Raw genomic sequence first — 21,916 nt, forward strand, 5'->3', positions numbered from 1 at the left:
AGCAATTTCATCAAACCCACTGCCAGAGTCATATACTTGCTTGGAAGTCCTGCTCACTGCTTATGAGAAAAAAGTTAAAACAATTCTCCTGAGCATTCTGAGCCACAGCCTCCAGAAATCCCTCACCTCATTCCCTCCTTGAGGACACAGGCATTCCAAAAACATTTTGACAGCCAATGCCCTTATGCTTTTGGCTAAAGTTAGTATCTGTGGGCTTATGTGTTAGGCATCCTCATCTCTGGGCTGCTCTGCCAAGCTGCAGGGGGATGATGTCTGAGGAGAGCCATCTGAGTCCTCCTCCACATCAGTTCTTCTCTGCCAGCAAACCCTGTGAGAACCTGGGGCATCCTCACTTTGTGGGTGCCCGCTGGGGAGGGAAGGGATAAGTGTAGGAATAAATAGAGCCAGAGATTTACATGGACTCACAAAGCTCAAGGGCCAAGAATAGAAAATAAGTTCTGTTATGAGTGAAGATAAATTCTGTAAGTCTGAATTCTGAAAAGCAATTTATTCAAGGGGCTTTGCAAAGGGCGTCCTGCTACCCCACAGTGACCTCTGGGCTGCTCAGAGGTGGTTCCGCCTTACCTCCTGTGCTGTGCCTTCAGGGCACGCAGCTATCTGCTCCTGTACAGCTCCATCACCTCAACCCTGCTGCTGAGAACAACGCGTTGGATTATGTAATGGTGCAGTTATTGAATGCTGATTTCTGCACAAAGCTGGGCCAGTTTGCAAGTAAACTTCGTAAGAATATACAGAGATAACAGCTCTTTTCCTAGCTCTGCCACTCACTCACTGTTTGCCTTCTGGTAAATCACTTAATATGTCTGTGCTACAGCTTCCCCAGCAGTCAAATGCAGACAGATGCTTATTTTACAAAGACTTTGGAAATACAGGTACCATAAATTTTAGGAACTGCTGTATAACGACACTCGGGTAGTCATGTAATTAGACTTGCCCTCATAACAAAAGTTAAACCAAGAAAAAGATTTTGATCAAATCAGAGACTTACAGGCCAAAAGTCAAACCTGATGGGAGTTACCACTGTTCACTTCAGCAGGGCTGGCCATAGGCAGCAACTGCAGCTACTGGTGAGCTGCACGAGGTGCACGCGGGTACCACTGCCTGGGAGTTCTCTGTTAGAATGGTTTTGTAGTGGTAAATTCACTTTTCAAATAAATTTCTATTTTCTGCTGGATTTTTTTTTAAATTACTTACTTAAACAGAGAAAAAATAAATCACTTCCAATCCCACATCCCCTGTGTGTTAGGCTCTTTCCAGCAAGAGCATCCTGAAGCTGTGATTTCCAGGGCTTCCAGGTTCACTGGCTCCAGAGTACCTTGCCAGCCAGGCTGCTGTGGAGCCAGGAATCTGCAAAGCTCAGGGTCCAAAATCTTGCTGCTGAGGGTCCCTGTACAGCTTTTGTCTGGCTCAGGGGCTGCTGTGGCTTTCAGCAAGGGGCTGAGTCACGGTGCCGTTCCCAGGAGAAAAGAATTGAGTTCAGGCTTTCTGCTGACAAAATGCCCAAATTCCGTTTGGAGGCTGTTTCGGGATTTTGTTTCTGAGGATAGTCATTTAAATTTATCCAGTTTAAGTCTCTGTCAGGCTTTCTTTGACAGTCATTAGGGTGGTTTTGGCTATGATGGTGGCACTGTGGGTCCCAGAGCAGGTCTGTAGCTCTCTTTCACTGCAGAAGACATATGCTAGGAGCCATACTAGCAGAAGCTGCTCTGCACCCCTGCTCATCATCAAGTGCAGTTTCTGTGGCCATTTTCAGTGTTTGGCCGCCACTCAGCCTGCCAGCACACCTTATGTGAAAGCAATATTACAAGCGAATAGAAAAGTTTTCCCCAAAGCCACTAGATGTCAAAATGTGCTATATACATTAGCATGGGTCAGTCTGAAAGCCAAACTCTGACTTGGGAATATGCAGCAAATCAATTTCTTTAGCAGTAGCAGCATTAAAACATCCTCTGAGTAAATTAGTACAAAAAACCCCACACAGTTATTAACTCTTTCACCCAATACATTGAGGGGAGCAAAAATGGAAATGTAACCCTTGAATTAGTAACAGCAATGAGAAATGAGATTTATTTCAGGTAGGCAATATATTATTGAATAGGATGTGCAGAATTTAGAGATAATGTATGATTTGTGTGAGGGGATATGTATTATTTAATGAGGAAGTGCGTGAGAGGAAGGCAGCAGAATAAAATGAGGTTCATTTAATGAAGGGACTCTGGGACATGAGCAAATGATAATTCCATCAGGCAGGATTTGAAGGACACTGAAGAAAGAAAAGTGTAGCCTAAGAGATCATCTAATTTATCTCACTGGTTATAAAATGAACATGAAAACTATTTCTAAACGGCAGATAATTCAGATCTGAGGAATTATAATTGAGAAGAGAGAAGAATTTGCGCTGTTTTTATTAATAATGGAACATTTGCAGATGACACCAAGTTAGGTGCGAGTGTCGATCTGCTCGAGGGTAGGAAGGCTCTGCAGGAGGATCTGGATAGGCTGCACCGATGGGCTGGGGTCAACTGCATGAAGTTTAACAAGGCCAAGTGCCGGGTCCTGCACCTGGGGCGCAATAACCCCAAGCAGAGCTACAGGCTGGGAGATGAGTGGTTGGAGAGCTGCCAGGCAGAGAAGGACCTGGGAGTGATAGTGGACAGTCGGCTGAATATGAGCCAGCAGTGTGCTCAGGTGGCCAAGAAGGCCAACGGCATCCTGGCTTGTATCAGAAATAGTGTGACCAGCAGGGCTAGGGAGGTGATCGTCCCCCTGTACTCGGCTCTGGTGAGGCCGCACCTCGAGTACTGTGTTCAGTTTTGGGCCCCTCGCTACAAGAAGGACATCGAGGTGCTTGAGCGGGTCCAAAGAAGGGCGACGAAGCTGGTGAGGGGCCTGGAGAACAAGTCCTACGAGGAGCGGCTGAAGGAGCTGGGCTTGTTCAGCCTGGAGAAGAGGAGGCTCAGGGGCGACCTTGTCGCTCTCTACAGATACCTTAAAGGAGGCTGTAGAGAGGTGGGGGTTGGCCTGTTCTCCCACGTGCCTGGTGACAGGACGAGGGGGAATGGGCTAAAGTTGCGCCAGGGGAGTTTTAGGTCAGATGTTAGGAAGAGCTTCTTTACTGAAAGGGTTGTGAGGCATTGGAACAGGCTGCCCAGAGAGGTGGTGGAGTCACCATTCCTGGAAGTCTTCAAAAGACGTTTAGATGTAGAGCTTAGGGATATGGTTTAGTGGGGACTGTTAGTGTTAGGTTAGAGGTTGGACTCGATGATCTTGAGGTCTCTTCCAACCTAGAAATTCTGTGATTCTGTGATTCTGTGATTTACTTTAAAAATTCAGGAACTTACTGTTCCTCTAGTCTAGTTTTTCTCTGATTGCAGAAAGTTATCTGTGAAAGTGGAACCATTTTTCTGTTTCATATGGGACAGAAATATATTTTTTTTGTTCTGTTTTCCAAAGCAACAAGTTAAGAGGCAAGGAGGATAATCGATTTTATTGGGATTCCGTGAGTTTGTTATATAAACACTTGAGGCAGTTCTGTTTTTTGTTGTCCCTCTAACAACGGTTGTCACAGTTCAGCATTTCTGATGGAATTGTCTGTAGCCACCTTGTCTTACACCTCTCTACTTTACTTTCTTGTAAACTGAGCTCTCTCAGGCCACTAGTTGCCTCACACACTAAAGTGACAAGGATTATCTATACGCCTGTATAGATTAATTGCGGGACTTCCAAGGAACAATGTGGTGGGGCAAAACATGGAAAAATTAAAACAATCAAACAAATCTCTTAGGTCATAATGGGCTTGCTAGTAATGGTCAGTTGTCTCCAAAGCCTGCTCTGTTTTTTTTTTTTTTTTTTTTTTTTAAGCTGGATTTTCAGTTTTTAAATGCTGAGATGTATTTCAATTTACATCCTACTATGTCTTTCAAACATTTGTCAAGAAGACTTTGGTAGAGTTTTTCTTGAGTAAAAATTCTGTTAGTAATTTTATTCTGCCTGAACACGCCTCTTTATCTTCCTTTAAACATTTTGCTATATCCTTTCTGGTTTTAGCTTTTACATTATTGCAGATTTTAGTTTTGCATGACCAGAGCCATCATTCTTAGCTCCTAGTCTCTTCTCAAGATTATTTTTCCCTAATTCCCTAGTTTTTCTTTTAGATCCCCAGAGCCCTTATAGGTGTGATGACACCATGGCATGAGAAATGGGATCCGGCTCAGGCATGGGGTCTCTGGGTTGACCAGACTTTTTTTGGCAGACCTTGCATGAAATCTCTTTCATATTTGGTTGTCCATTACCATCTCATAGCATAATTTGTCACTCACCTAGCCCATTTTCTGGATTCCTGGTGTCTTTGGTCTTCTCTTTGTGGAAAGAAAGGCGCAGAGATTGAACACTGCAACCTGAAATCCCTGACAGTCTTAGTTCAATTTCTGCAGGATTGTCTCAAACGTTACAGTTTAGGGTGAGCATGGCTGACCTCATGGTACAGTTCATAGATGTTCTTCAGATAATTCTGTTTGAAGCTCTCTACCTTGCCATTTGCATCTTTGTCTGCATTGCAAAGGGCACTGGGAGGAAAGGTAAGATATTAATCTTTTGAGAAGCTAGGCAGTGGCTGCTGTTCTAGAGGACATTGCACCACTACAAGAGAAATGCTCTTAAGGCCTTTAAGAAGGATAAAAGCTATAGACGCTAGTTCCTTTAACCACTTCTGAATGAGTGAGAAGGTCCTCCCATGCATTATCAGGACAGATTTTCCTACTATTTTGCTATGAACAACTAATGTCAAACACAGCACAAACCACAAACATTTAAGACACTCTAAAGGTGTTAAGCCAGAGTCATAGGGCAGTAGAAATCACATATTTCATGTAGAACAGTGTAGTCCAACCAGTGACCTAGAACTGGTTCAAACCTGTGGAGTACTGCTGGCCAGCCCACCCCCTGCTTCCTGAGGAGGTGCTGTCCAGACGGCTCACAGCCTTATCTCTGGTGTGGTGGTCAGGCTGGACCAGACACAGGTATTGTTAGGGGTGGGTGTGAGGTGGGATGGAGATGGCTGTGGTTGGGCAAGAGCTAGCAGGAGAGCTGGCAGAAGATCCAGCCCTTGTGGGTGTTGAAGTAGGACCAAGCAGACAAGGAGGACTGATATTCAAAAATATGTGGTAGATGTCAGGATCAGGCCCAGCTTGCCTGAGCAAGAGAATCTGACCCTATACCAAATACCTTACAGAGCTTAGAAACTGAAGAGAACCGGGTCAGCTCAGATGGTTGGATCTTTCAGCTACTGTGTATAACCAGAGGGTAGAGCGAGGTACGAATGACATTTACAAAATGTTCCTTTTTTCTTTCTTTTTGACTTTTGAAAAACATGTTGGAGAGTTGGATATAGTCTTGCACCAGGAGAGAATGTTGAAAGACTTCAGTAAGATACCTCAAACAAAGGAGGCTGCCCTAAGATTCAGTAGAATATACTGCACATTCTGAAAGATGTAAGAACCCATCAAATTCATACCCTTGATGGGAAGCCATCTACAAAAAGGAAAGAGTGAATTGTATGAAGCACACGAGAGGCTAGGATTCCCTTCACAATAACTGTTCAAAACTTCATTGCCTGAAGTATTCACAAGTAAAAGGACAGGGTGCAAAAGAGCTACCTGAGATTTATTAGGTGAAAGGGATAAAAGGCAAGTCAAACTGAATAGGGAGAAAAGCTATAGAGCTCAAAATCAAAGCAGCAGAGGCAAGTACTAGAGTAACTGTATGTGACTTTCAGGCTAGACAATATAAGCTGAAAACAGACCTCAGCTGTGGTACTGAGATGCAGGGAACATCTCAGGATTCAAAACCATGTTTAGTTTGTAGAGAGTAAGAATGAACTTACAAAATGATCCAAAGAAAAGATAAAATGACAGGCTGTGCTTCCGGTGGCACAGTTAAAGACTAGGACAGACCATGAGGGAGGATGATGAGAACAAGAGAACAAACACCCAGCAGACAGAGGCACGGGCAACAACAGGCACACACCCGTTAATAATACTTAGCTGTTTTGCAATCAGAGAAATTCCACCGTGACTCTGTGACACAAGTGGATATGAGCTAATGCTTATAACATCCCTGTGAGGAAAAGGGTGCTTTCATTTGACTGATACAGCAAATGAAGGAACTTACCCATGGCCACAGTTTCATAGCTATGATTAGATCTCATGACCTTCTGCCTCCATATCCTCTAGGCCATAGTTTCATTACTAAATCAATCTGTGCACAAAATCCTGAATTTACCTCATAAGTAAAACCAGAGTTGTTCCAGCTGGGTCACGCTGGCATAGAGAATCTAAAGAAAAACTGGCAACCAAAGCAAATGGCAAGAGCTAGAAACTGAATATCTTAATCACTCAGGAGACTGAACAAGAACAAACACTCATAGTTTGTGGGTAAAAAGTAAGTGTAGCTTGGCTAAGTTTTTTCCAGGAGGGACCTAAAACCCAAAAGCACCAAACGAGTTTTTCTGCAGAGCTGAACTGGACCACAAGAAAAGAGAAAACCTGTATTTATGATAAAAAGGAGGACTCTGAGTGCTGTACAGATGTTTCTAATCAACTCTTTTCATTTGACAAGCTGAGTGTGACTTCAAAAGAGAGAAATACAAATGTGATGCAATAAATTTATATTTAGTTATGAAGGGAGTTACTGGGAATACAAAGGTCATAACTGGGAGGACAAGCATTCATTTAGAAAATCTGTACTTCCATTATTTTCCTTTCATTTCTGTATGTGCTTGTGTATACACAATATATACGCGTGGGTATATTTCACATGAAAAACCTCATGGGCTAGGAATGAATTTTGTTGAATTTTCATCATTATTCTTTTGCAAAAGATGATGCTGATGCAGAACACTTGCAGCTAGGAGGAAACATTGACCTTCCCTAACTGGATGTGTTTTGACTTGGAGTAGTGAGTCTGGGCCCATCTCTAAAGCTGACGTATTCGACCATTTTTCTTTCCAGGACTTGGGCTTACTAGTGCACAAATGATTTTGCCAAATCATTGTTTGACGTTTGTAGTAATCCATAAAATGAGGGGAATTTCTATTGAGCCTTGTTCTTGTGAGTGCTACTGCTTTAGGACTGTTACTCACTCAAGAATCTCTTCCTTATGTGAATAATTGGATCGTCCATACTCCATATAAATAGATGGAGTCATGCGTGTTCTGAGTAAGGATTAAAGGCCTGAGGCCTTACAAAGGTTTCTCCTCTGCAAGTATAAGGATCAAAATTTGGCTGTAAGCAACATCCTTTGTGTGTCCAGATCCAGTAGCTACAAGGCAGAACAGAAAGGGAAGTCAAATTCTAAAAACATAAAGCAATCTCTGTAGCATTCGTCTAGCTATCTTCAATGGAGCACCGCAGCTGCTGGGTTGTGCAGACACCAAAATCTGTATTTCCTACATTGTTTTAATTTCTACGTTGATACAGACTATTGGTCTTGAAAAGTGACTTGCAGAAGGTGAATAGGACGTGGGCATTCTTTTTCTCTGATAGCGAAGGAAGCATCAAATGAAGTTATCATGTGGCAGGCTAAAAACCAAACCTATGAAGGCAGCGTATTTCTGACACAATGCTTACTCTGTAGAACTCATTGCCACAACATATTGTGGATATAAAGTATGCAGCTGAGTTTAGAAAATACTTAGGCAAACAAATATAAAAGAATTCACCAAGGTATATTTTACTAAAGATACCATCGTAGTTTGGGTAGTTCTTGAGCCTCGGATTGCTGAATGCTCCAGATTATGCCAAGAAAGCATTCTTTATGCTTTCTCTGTTTTTACATTCTTTTTATCAAATCTACCTTTTGCTACCATTGAAGACAGAATTCTGTGCTGGATGGACCTTCAGTCTGATTTAGTAAGGCTGGTTTGATGTTCTCAGAGAAATCTTGCTTAGGATGTTTAATCTAATATTTACTACTTGCAGTAGTTAAATACACCGTTGTCTGTCAGTATTTTCCCAATAGAACAAGCCCTGTGGAAAGAGTAAATATCACAGTTTGGTAAATATCAAGGTTCCTTTTTAATGTCATTATGATAATGTTTGATCTATACAAATAACAATGCTTTAATATTTCAGTGACGTTATCTGAAAAAGTATATAAATGTTGAAATAAGAATTTGAAAGAGTTTAAAATTTAAGGCTCTTAAGGATCTAAATTTTCTGTTGACCAAAAATGGTTCAAAACCTGTTCAGGTGAAAGGTGCTTCAAGTACCAGTATTTTGAGCAGATGAAAATAATAATTTTTACAAATACTTACGCATATGATCATTTTGAGTTATCCCATTGAGCTGAATGAATCTAGGCATGTTTTGAAAAGTGACGTATATGTAAGTGTGTGTAGAAATAAGGTCTAAACTTTCTAAAATCAGCAGTTGTCTTGCAATTTTGACTTCTGTGCCCACTTTAATTGGTTTTTCAATGTTCTAAATAAAGAATCATCTTAACACAGTCCTGTTTTTGTAATAAAGTGGATTTTTTTGAAATATCTGAACTGTCAGTGGTGATGTGTAGGACTCCAGGTGCTCCCGCTCATGGTATTGTGGAAGGAGATGACTTTAAATACGGGGCCCAGGTTTACTTCAAGTGCAACGCAGGTTACAGCTTAAAAGGCAGCCGTGTTGCCTACTGTCAGCTTGATGGGATTTGGTCAACACATCATCCCGAATGTGGTAAGGTCACTTTAAGTTTTGGTTCTTATCAAATGTTTCAAACATTGTATTCACATAAAACCAGAATATCCAAATCTCATTTGAAATTTGGTAGATCCATGGCTTAACATGATGTTCTTATGTCTTCCTGCCTTTAAATAGCAGTAGGGATTCTTATTTATTCTGCTGGAGCCCAAGCCTGCAAGACTTACTTACATAAAAGTCTGACTGAAACACTGAATGGCTGAAAAATAATCTCCTCGAAGACTGTAGGCATACATCCTTCTTGCACATAGACTGCCAATTTCTAGGACCAACTCCAAATGAAGGGCTTTGTGCATCAATGGATAGCTACTTCCATTGCTATGTACCTCTGATACTTTCTCTGCAGGAGCCTGGTGCACTCTGTGGAGGTGATTGAGGCTTACTGCATGAAGACTAGGCTCTTATGCCAACAGCATTCCCATCCTAGAGAAAAACTGTTAAAAGAGAAACTTCTATTCATTCTTGCTGTGTGAGTTTGCTTGCCTATGGTAGATCTACCATTCACTTTGATTCAGCTGTGATATTCCAAGCCCCTTCTTCCCATCCAAAGAGACTTCTAATTTTTCTTTAGTTGTTCCATATTGCACAATTTTGTTTCCATATTTCATAATAATTTATATCAATTTGAAAAGTGCTTTCACAACTGTGTTGTGGCAAGCAATGCAAATTTAAGGGAAGTGTCATGAAACAGCTGTATATAGGTTCATCTGAAAAAGCAAGCAAAGGCATTCTTCTGTCTAGAGAGAACACCTCCAATTGCAATAAATGTGATAGTTTCCTGCTGCATGCTGTCCCTGGGTAAAGATCTGTTGAAACACCTGTCTCTAGACTCAATTGTTACTGCAGTGTCAACGCTGAAATTTGGGTCTCTCCTTCCCAGATGTTTTCTCTTTGTTTTCAATCTGTCAAAAAAACCTTACCCAGAACTTACAGAAGAAAGAACTACGATTTGAGTTACTGACAGGCACAGGATGAAATAAGAGAAGGTTTTGTTGACTTATTTGGTCAAGCTTTGGTACATTTGGAAACAAATTCACTCTGCTCATCAGATGATGCCTCCAGGCTAGATATCAGCACAGAAAGCAACTTGCAAATGAAGCATTACACTGTGGGTGATTCCCTGCAGTCTTTAGTTAGTATCAAGTTATAAGTCATCTGTGGTTCACAAGTGAGAGAGTCTGTGAGGTACAGGGGAGAAAGTCAGAGCCAAAAGAAAAGGAGACAGGGCTAGGCTTCTCCCTTTCTCCTGGTTGAGAGGAAGTTCAACTCTCATTATTGTTTATTCATGACTGATGTGGAAAAGTATTAAAGTACACGTAAAACCTTCAGCGTATACCAAAATCCAGTGTTGTTAAATAAAGCACTGAAATACACACTGCACTTGAATTATACACTCAGCGTTAAGAGCACATGCCCTTATCGAACCTTGCAGTGCCATGGTTAGCTATGTGCTTACATCTTTGTTGGGCTAGGCTCTGTCTGGTGACGTGAGGATGTGGGAACAGGTCAGGCCCATACCTATGCTCCTTTCACAGGCATTTTAAGCATTTTGGTCTGTGTTGGTGCTTTTGTGAAGCGAGGCTCAGCAGTCTGAAGCAATGCCGTGAAGGGGTTATTTCTGGTCAATTGAAAGATCACAGTCTTCTCAGGATGCTCTGTGCAGGCCAGCACCAACACAGTCTAAATGAGATCTTCACCGGATGTCATGCGATGAGACGACAGAGGAGTTAAATAGAATTGCATGATACTGTTAGCCTGACAAGGAAACTGAGATGAAATCCTAAAAAAAGAAAAAAACAAACAACCTTTTCCAGCTGCTAATTATAAAAGAGCAGAGGGGTCAAGATTACAGGGGTCAAGATTACATTCATTAGCATCAGATAAGGAATATTGTCATCTAGATTTAGGCCAAAAATTCAAGCTTATTGAAAGAAAAAAGAACAACAGCAAATAAAAAGAAGAGGAAAATATTGGGAAGGAGAAAGTAAAAGAGGTTTTATAGGCAGTGTGCCTATGAATTTCCACATTAAACTTTTAGTATCGGTAAATATATTTATATATGTTCTATTTAAATTCCTGTATTTCCCTGGATTATTGAGATCTCTCTGTCAGTGCTAAGAGACCAAATCACAACCAAACATAAAAGCAAAATTAAGTAGCCCAGTTTATTATTCAAGTCCAGTAAAGTACTGGAAGTATATAAAGGGAAAAGGATGCCAAGGGCCTGTTTTCTGCAAATAGTTTAAGTGCATCCTTTTATGCTCCTGAAGTAGCCCCGTTAATGTTAATGGGACATTAACATCATGTAAAGTCAAGGTTCTTTTTCAGGATTGTCAGCCAGGTTTTAAGGACTTTTTAATGATTTGAGAGTCTTACACTTTCAACAAAGACAAAACATGTATTATAAATAGACATCTGTATTATCATTGCTTCTTTAATATATGATCTTTTCTAAGCCTGGGATCCCAAATGGGTCATGGGACATCCTTAATGAAGTGCAGAACGCGTTGTAAAATCTGAATGAAATGTCAGGCAGTCTGATGGGTGAAAATAATGCTGTGAACTTGATAAAATGGTTACTGTTTTTCCCCCTATCGTTAGTTCTAGATGAAAAAAACTGCTCAGATCCCGGTGGCCCACTCAATGGCTACAGAAGAGTAATGGAAGACGCTGAGCTCTTGAATGGACGCTATGCAAAAATTGGCACAGTCATTGCTTTCTTTTGTAACAACTCATATGTTCTTAGTGGGAACGAAAAGAGGACCTGCCAAGACAATGGAGAATGGTCAGGGAAACAGCCAATCTGCATAAAAGGTAGTTTACATTTTTTTATTATTATTATTTTTACAACAACTTGTACAAACTGCTATGTTTTTACTGGAGTTTGCTTTTTATATTTTGCATTGGCCAAAGAATCATTTTTCCTAAGAATAAACTCTGCCTGACACCTGATACTGAGATTGGTAGTTTGCCAGCTCTTACTGGCTGCTAAACTCAGCCAGAGAAGCTGCCAGTGACTCCAGCAGATGCTTTCATCTTTAAAGATGGTGAGTAATGCTCCCCATAACCTTTATTACCCTCTTTCTAGGATGAAACCTGTGTAAGATTAAAATCAAAGAAGATCAGCAGGGAATTGAAATAGAAGGAGATAACTGTGTCATCAGAGTTGTGACAGGACCCAGCTCTCCTCTCACAACGCTGTTCAGTCAGTGCGACCAGTCCTGAGTGTAAAGGTTTATAAGGCCAAGCCTGTAGATTGAAGCCTTGGACATTCAGTTCAGAAAACCACTTGAGGACATGCTTAAACTATCTGTATTTGTCAAAACATTGAAACACATCTTTAAATACTTTGCTAAAAAGGGAGTTATGCTGTTGACCTGGGGCTACTGTAAGCATGACTAGAGCCCTGAATGGATGAAGGAATTTGGGCTGGGGAACTGCCAAATTCATTTTCCCAAAGCAATTTTTTGAAACATATTTTAATGGATTTTTTTTTGTTAACTGAAGTAATGATAATATAAGGAAATATATCCGTCCCCTGAGGAATTTGCTTTATTCTGTTATTTTAGATGGAAATACTCTCTTCCTGAAGCGTATAATCATCTCCATTTGTGGAAGGCTTCTTTATTGAAGTTAACTTTGACAATGACATAAAGGTTAACATATACAGTAATCACAAAGAGCTAGATATTGTTAAATTCCACTGAACATGAGTGCTCAGGCATACAGATGAAATGCATCCTGCAACATTCCTTTTCCTCCACTGTGCGCAGCAGGAAGGAGATCCTTGCAGAGTTATTTGAAGTGATAAAGCTGAATATTTTATCCTGCTCTTAAAGTAAATAAACAGAATGTGCAAGATTAGAAATCCTCAATTGTCCTTCTGTTATTTTGTGCATATTCAGGTAACTCTGTGGTGTTCGCTTCATTCAGAGCCCCCAGCTCCTCCCAAAGGGTGCCCAAGCAAACAGGCTCTCAGAAGTCTGTAATATCCTGCAGCCTTTCTCAGTGTGCTGACTCACTGACGTTAAATCTGTGTGGCTACATAGGTGGAAATTATTATTATTATTATTTTTTGTATAGTTCTATTATTGCTAAAGCTTGTTCAGATTCATAACTGGCAGCTGTGGTGGTGTAAGTCTGACATTCAGACACACTAACAGACAAATCTTCTTCCATGGCTGAAAGCGTCCCATGCAGATGATGCTGCGTTGCTTCCATGATTGTAAATGGATAGATACGGAGATCTGTGGGGAAGTATTTTCCTAAAGCTTTACCTTTTAGGGCCTACCTTTATTACAATGCCCATAATTTACTGCCTCTTTTCTTAATCCAGCCCCCTGTTGCTAGTGAGAGGAAAGGGTGGAAATGGGTATGAATCATAACATTTTAGCTGTGAATGTGGAAAGTACTGTGCAACGTTATATTTTTTCTAGCCTGCAGAGAGCCAAAGATCTCTGACCTGGTGAGACAGAAAGTGCTTCCAATGCAGGTTCAGTCAAGGTGAGAATGCAATACATCAAGTACAGTTTTAAGAAAAATGTGATTGCTTTTCCTCTCCTTTCCGTCCCATGACCATGCCCTGACTGAGCAGCCGTTCCTAGGAAATGCTTCATGTGTACTCCACTGATAACCGAGCAATGAGAGCTGCTGGGAGGGGAGGTCTGGTTAACCACAGGTTTGCAAGCTGCAGGAGGCAGCCAGGAAGAAATGCATGGTTAGAGGTGTGCAGACTACTGGACAGTGCCAGAATTAGGCTTGCAAGCTTGTAACAGACTACAAGAACAGTCTGAGGAACAGTTCCCTGGAGCTGGGGATGTATCTTAAAATATGAAAATGTGTTAACTTCATGAAGAAATCAGTGGGGAGAGCACAAGAAAAGGACAATGTAGTTTGCTTCCATTAGGTTTCATTACCCATTAGGCTTCACATTATATCATGGTTGATATAAAATTGGGTTTGGGACGGGCACGGGGAAGAAGTGAATGAATGATTAGACCTTTAGTGAGACTGCCCTTTTTCTGATTTCTTGAAATGAACACAATCTGAATCTGGTTACGCTGAAATGTTCAGTTTAATTTTTGTCCAAGTAGTCATTTCTCATTTCAGCATTCTCTTTCAGTAGAGGATTCATTTATTTTTAGATGCAGTGCAAGAACTGTCCTCATCTTTGGTCTTAAGAACAGCCATTTGAGGTCAGAATAAAGGTTCAGCTCTAGCCAGGTCCTGTCTCTGGCAATGGCTGGTAGCAGATGCCTAGAGAAGCTTTTAGGAACAAGGCAACATGTACTTCCCCCAAATATTCTTCCACTCTCCAGCTGTCTGTAGTGTATGAGTGTTGAGGTGGCCCTGAGAAGCCATCAGGAGGCTTTCATAGCCATCAAGATGTAGTTACGTTTCTTGCTTCACTTTTGAATGCGGGTCTTTGTATGCTAAACGTTTCAGATATTAACACCAGCTGCATGAGTGCATACATGCCCCTACCTGCATAGCATCATGATGGCGTCTCACGTCTGTGCACTGGTTTTGTGCTTTGAAGCATGATCCCGTGAAGTAGCAGAAATAAAAAAAGAGGACAAATGTGGATTTTGTAGTATTGCGAGGTCACATGTGAGTAGGGAATGGGACCCAGGCAGTCTGAGCATGACCAGAGCAATTCTCATCCTTCTTCCCAAAACCAATAAACTTCCTATTGCTCTTGTTCTTAGTAAGCTGTCATGTATCTCCTCACAAATTCTATATGGTGAAGGTAGTCTGTGTCTCTCTCTGACCGAAAATGGAATTACCATGTGAAAAAGCGTTCTTATGGCTTTTCTGGATACAAGCAGTTCCAAAAATAGCAAGGGAAATTATTTTCCTTCTGATTTTTTTTCAGATGTAAATAGTTATTTTTGTGTAGATATGTGCTTTTAACCATTAGAACAAGGAATATATTCGAAGTGATGAAGATTTAAGTATGACTGTAGTCAAGCTTATGGTCCATATCCAGGCTGGTGCATATATTTATTTTTTTAATTATGTGCCATGTTTCAGCTAATCAGTACAATTTCCAAATGGAAGCTTAGTGATTATTGCAATTATGAAATCTCTGTGGTGAGGTAATTGTCTGTTAATTGCTAAATCAAGCAACTTTATCAACATGATTTAATCTGAATCGATTCCTAATACTGCCTATTAAAATGTTCACTAGAGAAAAGAAGGGCCTAACTCCTCTCTAGTGAGAATTAATTATGGCAGCACCAACTTCTAGTGTAATTTCTCTATTTAAAAACACAGTATCTCAGACCTTTTGTGAATGGTGAAACCTGTTCCACGCTCAAAGACAACTAAATATAATCCAGAAACTGTAAAATGAAAAAAAGAGAGATACAAATAGATAATTTAAAAAATGTGAATATATATATATGTATATATATAAGTAAAATATCTGGGATGTAAATGGCAATATTGCCAAACTATGTTGGAAGGATATTTGCCCTGTGTTTTCACAAGCAAACTACCTGCTTATATTTTTAAATGTTACTTAAATTTTAAATGTTACTTAAGACAGCTGGTGACAAAGCTATGGAAATGATCTCTTTTATTGTGTTGTTATCATGACCTTGCGTTCTTTGTGCATTGAAACAGGGAAACACCTTTGCATCAGCTTTACTCATCTGCATTCAGCAAGCAAAAGCTTGAAATCTACCCAACCAAGAAGCCAGCACTGCCATTTGGAGACCTGCCCCCAGGGTACCAGCATCTGCACACTCAGCTTCAGTACGAATGCATTTCTCCTTTCTACCGCCGCCTGGGTAGCAGCAGGAGGACTTGTCTGAAGACAGGAAAATGGAGTGGGAGGGCCCCCGTTTGTATTCCAAGTGAGTCTCAGAGGGGAAAAAAAGCACACATCTCTTGGCGGATGGGGGAATAGGCTGTGTATTTGTCTTAGATAATTAGGGAGTCCCAACAGTGTAGGCTGCCTATGCTTCCAGCTGGGAGATAGGAACAATAAAGGTTGGAGGATATATGGCTCTTTTACCATCAGTAGGTGATGTAGGGGATGGTAAGGGGATCAAGCTTTCGGCATGATAATTTGCCATCAGTTTTTCTACTCTTTCATTGAGGAAAGGGAATGAGGTTCTGTCATGATTTGAAAATGTGTTCCTATTATCACTTCATGTTTTCCTGTATTTTTATTGCAAAAATGATTTTTCTTTTATCTCTGTGCTTTGGCACACAGCTTACAATAACATCAATGTTTTGGCAATGGAAAGGAGAGCCTGCATTTTAAAGAGGCTCTTCCCGTAACATACCCTGCTAAGGAAGGGTTTACATTGCAAAGTGTGAGTAAACTTTTCCTAATTCAGGACATTTTACCCCAGGGTAATATATTCCTAGGACAGGGCATGGCTTTTTCTTTTGCTTTGGGTGGGTATTAATTTATGTGCATTTGGTTCAAAGTTTCGTGGCAAGACAAGTCTGTTCACATAGGCATGAACTCACCTGTGCTAAGGCCAGTTCTAGAAGAGGACCCAACAATTGCTCTGTGACTGCCTAGCGTGGTTTTAGTATGCTGCTGGCTGTATGGTGTTTTATTGCAAGCATGAATCAGATGTGTTCTCTCCAGTTCTTCATGCACTTTTCTCATTATAGTGCAGCTTGATAAAGTTGTGATGAAAATTCACCTGCTCAAGTGCTAATTCCACATTCCTCCTTCAGCCAGGACAGAGAATAACAAGAAAAAAGAAGTTTATTATTATTTTTTTTAAAGCTATAGAAAATAATCTTATGCTAGAATTTTGCAGGCTGGAGGCAGAGGCTTATTAGAAAGCTGTCCCTCATTCTAACCATTGTAGTTTGGTTTCTTTGATTGGGAAGAGGTGTCACCTCATTCTTTGTCCATGTTTCCCCAGTCTGCGGAAAGGCAGAAAACATCACTCTTCAGAAGACAGTGACCTCTACCAGGTGGCCCTGGCAAGCAGCAATCTATCGGACGGCCAGCGGAGTGAAGGAGAACAGTCTCCGAAAAGGGGCCTGGATCCTCATCTGCAGCGGAGCCCTGGTGAATGAGCGCACCGTGGTGGTGGCAGCTCACTGCGTCACTGACCTGGGCAAGACCATCGTGCTCAAGTCAGCAGAGCTCAAGGTGGTTCTGGGGAAGTTCTACAGGGACGATGACAGGGATGAAAAGACCATCCAGAACCTGCGGGTGAGTAAGTCTGCAGGGAGCTGAAAATGATGAGCACTGACAGATGCTGATCACATCCGTCTCGTATGGGGAGAAAAAGATTATCCTTTGGGCAATGTATTGTTTTACACACTGTTCCTTGAAATACATCTCTAGAGATTCAACTGACAGAACTGTCGTGGCACAAGGAGGGCACATGCTGTAGTGTGTTAATTCCCCTGACGCTGTCCAACCAGCGTGTTTCCCCCCTAACACCAATCATTGAGAAAATAGTTCAGGTTCCATGGGCCATGAGGTCTTGAGTGATATTGCCAGAAAAAAAGGAGAAGAGATGCCAGCTACTGTCAAAAGCAATTAGCATAATTTATGAAGGAAACACTTGTGCTCTAGATTCTGGTTTGACACCGTGAACGCATTTCACATCTCAGTCCCAAAGCTGTCCAGCTCTAAACTCAAAAGAAGTTTGTATCTGACTCCAGCTCTAAAATCAGCAACTCAGGCTCTGAATAGTTTGTTTTTTTTTCAAGTAAAATCAGGAACATAGAAATCAAAATGAGGAGAAATACAGCAATTATTGCTGTGAATCTTTTTCTGGAGTGGGGGGATATGTGAATCAATTACAGGATTTATCCAATAGTTAACAGTTAATTTGATTCATCTCTCCCCGTTATTTTTGGTTCCTTTCTCTAATTCCAACTTTCTCAGGCCTTCCTAGATATATATATATATTTTACAATTTTTTAGCCCCAATGTTATGTTATGTATTGCTTTTTTTTTTTTTTTTTTTGGGGGGGGGGGAAGATGGTTGAATTTCAATGCAAATATAATATTTAATTTCAAAAGCCCCTCGAATTCAAATCATACAGACTGAAGATGACATCATAGGTTAATTCTTTTCAGTAAACAGTGGAAAAACTTGAACTGCACACTAACTCCCTATTTTTTTGGAAATGTCCTTGACTATATTTCATTAGAAGGAGTTTTGTACAATAAAAACTGTCCTGAAAACCAACCTCCCCCCCAAAAAAAAGTTCGTAACAGACGATGCTTGATCTCTTTGCTTATTTCTCATTTGAGTGAGCTCTAAGGTGAAAGAACACTTTGGGAGCAGAGGGGAGAGGTAAGGAATGTTAAATAAACTAAAATGTATTAGTATGGAAATAGTGCTGCCGATTTTCCATTGCTGTTAACACTGCGCTTGTTCCTGTTCTGTTTCCTCCCCAGATTTCTGCCATCATAGTGCATCCCAATTACGACCCCATATTACTTGACTCTGACATAGCGATCATAAAACTCTTGGACAAAGCCAGAATCAGCAGTCGTGTTCAACCCATTTGCTTGGCGTCTTCTCATGACTTGACTTCACCTACAGAGGATTTAAAAATAATGGTTACTGGCTGGAAGGTGCTGGCTGACGTTAAAGATCCCGGATACAAGAACGATACGATCCGCATGGGAGCTGTTCGGATGGTGGACTCACTGTTGTGTGAGCAACAGTATGAGGATAACGGGATACAGGTCAGCATCACTGACAGCATGTTCTGCGCCAAGCAGGACCACACAGCCTTTTCGAATATCTGCCCTGCTGAGACTGGTGGGATTGCAGCCATAACTTTACCAGGAAAAGCATCTCCTGAGCTAAGGTGGCACCTGATGGGATTAGTGAGCTGGGGTTATGATAAAACTTGCAGCCTAGAACTCTACAGTGGCTACACCAAAGCTTTTCCCTTCAAAGACTGGATTGAGAAGAACCTGAAATAAAAAGCTGTGTCTGGAAATGGCATTTTATAATTATCATAATATCTCTCACAGTTGCTGCTGCTTTAGGCTTCTCATCCCAGTGATGAGCCACATCTGGGATAAGGTTAAGGCAGACACCCTGGTAATTTGTCCTAGGATCAGATGTTCCATCAGGCTACTCTTAATTCAAGGCAGTGTCTTTGTGCATGGGAAGTTTTGCCATATTTCGCCTGTCTCCCCCGGTGGGAGGACGATGCCCTGCTCCTGAGTCTGACATACAGAAACAGGACAGCAAATTCTGACTGAAATTAATCTGTAGTGTGGAGTCCCTTAGAGAAATCAACGGTGAGCCTCTCCCAAAGGTCAGCGTGACTGACAGGAATAAGAGGCTGGAAAGAGTAGCCTGAATTCATTACGATGGATGAGCTTGTTACGGTATGTGCTGTCTCTATTGCCATAGTACAATGTAATCTTTTTCCCTCCCAAGTACTTTACACATTTAAATAAACCATGGTTTGTTTTTTTAACCTACATACCCATGTCTGACATTATTTAGATTCCTTGTTGCTTTGTCTGTGTCACACTCTTGGGAGTAGGGACTCCCTACTGCCCTTGTCTGTTTGCATGTGACTCTCACTTGGGACTCTTCAGGCACACCGAAAGGCAAAATTAGCACAAAATTCAATTACTGCATAAATAACAAGAATCTCTTATTTATTTTTTATTTTTATTTTTATTAATACATCCAGTGCTGCTGTTGTTGTATATGAGCCACTGCAATGAAATGTACCTGGAGGGTTATCTCCCACCTTGTATTCTGAACAGATGAAAACCTGAAACACACTTTTCAAAACATTTTTCCTTGTGGGTTATTTCACAGACCTCTGAAAACCTTGGGACAAGTTCTGGTTTCTGTCAGTTCACATACTTTTGTGGCAAAATAACTCCCTTGTAGCCCACCAGGGTAAAGAAGAAAGTCCAGCTCTCATGCTTTGTAGAGGCCTTTCTTAACTGGACTTTTTGACATCTGAGTGTAAGATTCTCCCATTGGGCATGTTGTCCAGTGGAGAGACTTTGGTCTCCTCGTGGTCCTTAATTACCGCTCTCTCCCTAAATCATTTTTCTCTATTCAGCTGTGGATGAAGACTGAAGATGAGCCCTGGAAAAATTATGGGAGGGTGGACACACTTCTGTCACAGATACGTCATATATAACACTCTGGAATCTGTAGGACTTCCAGATTATTACAGAGCCCAAACCAGGTCAGAGCAACAGTTGGATGTGAAGATCTGATGAAAGGATTTGTTGCTCTCACCAGGAAGGACTTGCATCCTGAAGTCCTGTTCTGCCTCGCCCATTGCATGGCTATGGCTGTTACAAGCTATCAAGTCTGTTTTCAGCTCTCATTTCTCTGATGCCGTGAAATCTCATTTAGTGTTTCTTAGTGCTCAGAAGTTTTTCCACCTACTTTTGTATCTGAAAATTACTGCTAAAAGGGCAACTAGTATGGGGGATCATTCTGTGTAATTTCTTTTTGCTTTCCTGGTCAAAAGTACTTAATGCTTTTGAAATCCTCTTATTTTTACTGCCTATAGGACCGATTTATTTGTTACTTGAATCAGAAATTTTAAGGGCTACAACCAAAGTGAATTACTTTTCTTTATGTTGCTTGTCTATCTCCTCCTGCCAGGAGATTATGCTTGGCTGACAAACTGCATGACAGCAAACATTCCGAATTAAATGTGAGAAATGAGATGTGTTCCTCTGCTGGGAGGAACATGTTTCAGTGAATGTATGGCACTCACTCTCCAACAGAAAGGTTCAGAAGATACTAGGGGACAGTTTTGGAGGAGAGTAAACTTGCAGAAGGTTGACATGTGTTTCTTCCTAACACTATCGATGATGAATGAAATGAAGGAATGAGAAAAAAAATATAATTGTTTATTGGAGCATGGCTTGTCCAGTGCGAGCTCCTCTGTGATTAAGTTAAATGAAAGTCTCTACACCGTAATGGTAAGAGAAATTCTTTTCTGAAACAGAAGTCATAAAGGGCCGTGAGCTGGTTCCTTTCTCCACTGTGACACCGTAGCTGCCCTGCTGTATATAGTGTTGTTCTCCACTGCTGCAACTGAGAAGGTAGGCCAAAGGGGTTTTTCCCTGTAGGGTTTGTCCAAAAGAGAGCTAGGTGGTTCACACCGAACTGCGATGTCTGAGTTAATTCCAGCTTTAACCCTCACTCCTCTCCTTTTACCACAGCTCATCCATGCTGAGTATTTACTGATCCTCCAGCTCCTCCTCAGTGATGAATCCCATCCCCATTTAGTTTCAGTTGCTACAGATCTGGCCATGTAAAGCTGAAATCTGCTGGGCTTGGGCAGCAACAATATAGCTGTCCCCTGGCTGTGTATCACACAACAGTGTATTCTGGAGAGAAACTTGAGTTGAAGGAACTGATGGGATGAAAATCACCATGTGTTAAAGCTCATCGTGGGAGGAGGCTGCTACAGCTGTGCATGCACCGCAGAATTCAGCCCCCTTCCTTTCACAGGATCGAGATGCTATTGAGAGGGAAGCAAGGACACGGCCAGGCTTCACTGGACACCAGGATTAAGACTTTAGCTTGGTCCTTTATAGAAGGAGGCTGCAGCATCAGGGTCTGCTTCTGGACTGCCATTGAACTGAATCCTAGATCCATTTCTGGCTAATCTCCAAATGTGGCCACCATGCTTTATTCCTGTTCTGTGTGACATACACATTGACACATGGGGTCACAGCAGTACACCCAGGCACCCGCTCCTTGCACAGGGGTTACGAACATCCTCCTGGCTCAGCCTGCCCGCCCTCACAGCCCGAGCAGAGCAGGGGTTAACATCTAACTCTGACAAGGAGGGAAAACAGGGGGTGAACGATCGCAAAACCCAGCCCACCAGCTGGAATCGCTTTGCTACTCCTTGGGAGCGCCAGGACCTGTCTTCAAGACGCGAACCAACCCGGAGCATCTCCCTCCACCGCCCAGGTGGAGGACCCTGACCACCCCCTGGGGAAGGACGGCACCCGGCAGCCGGGGGGGCCGCAGCCCGGCCGCCCTCCCCTCACCGGACCCGGGGTCCCCGCGGGGCCGCTCACCCCCAGGTACGGCGGGGGGCCGCGGGCCGGGGCCCGGCGGGGCCGGGGCCGTGCAGGTGGGGCCGCGCCGTACCTGGGGGTGAGCGGCCCCGCGGGGACCCCGGGTCCGGTG

The 21,916-nt window shown here is 42.0% G+C and overlaps 1 protein-coding gene across 2 annotated transcripts in view; it reads left to right on the forward strand.

Annotated features, from left to right (window-relative positions):
* Positions 1 to 19,211, forward strand: part of PAMR1 (peptidase domain containing associated with muscle regeneration 1) — a 54,230-nt gene extending 35,019 nt beyond the window's left edge. The window contains exons 7-12 of one of the 2 annotated variants that reach the window (XM_035328305.1): positions 8,574 to 8,744; positions 11,370 to 11,582; positions 13,205 to 13,271; positions 15,396 to 15,628; positions 16,664 to 16,959; positions 18,163 to 19,211. In XM_035328305.1, coding sequence (XP_035184196.1) covers positions 8,574 to 8,744; positions 11,370 to 11,582; positions 13,205 to 13,271; positions 15,396 to 15,628; positions 16,664 to 16,959; positions 18,163 to 18,699 — 1,517 coding nt within the window. In that variant the 3' untranslated portion in view covers positions 18,700 to 19,211. The remainder of the gene's footprint in view (positions 1 to 8,573; positions 8,745 to 11,369; positions 11,583 to 13,204; positions 13,272 to 15,395; positions 15,629 to 16,663; positions 16,960 to 18,162) is intronic. The other variant, XM_035328306.1, reaches the window with a different exon arrangement.
* The last annotated feature ends 2,705 nt before the right edge of the window (positions 19,212 to 21,916 follow it).

The sequence above is a fragment of the Oxyura jamaicensis genome, chromosome 5 (assembly GCF_011077185.1).
Source record: "Oxyura jamaicensis isolate SHBP4307 breed ruddy duck chromosome 5, BPBGC_Ojam_1.0, whole genome shotgun sequence".
NCBI lineage: Eukaryota > Metazoa > Chordata > Aves > Anseriformes > Anatidae > Oxyura > Oxyura jamaicensis.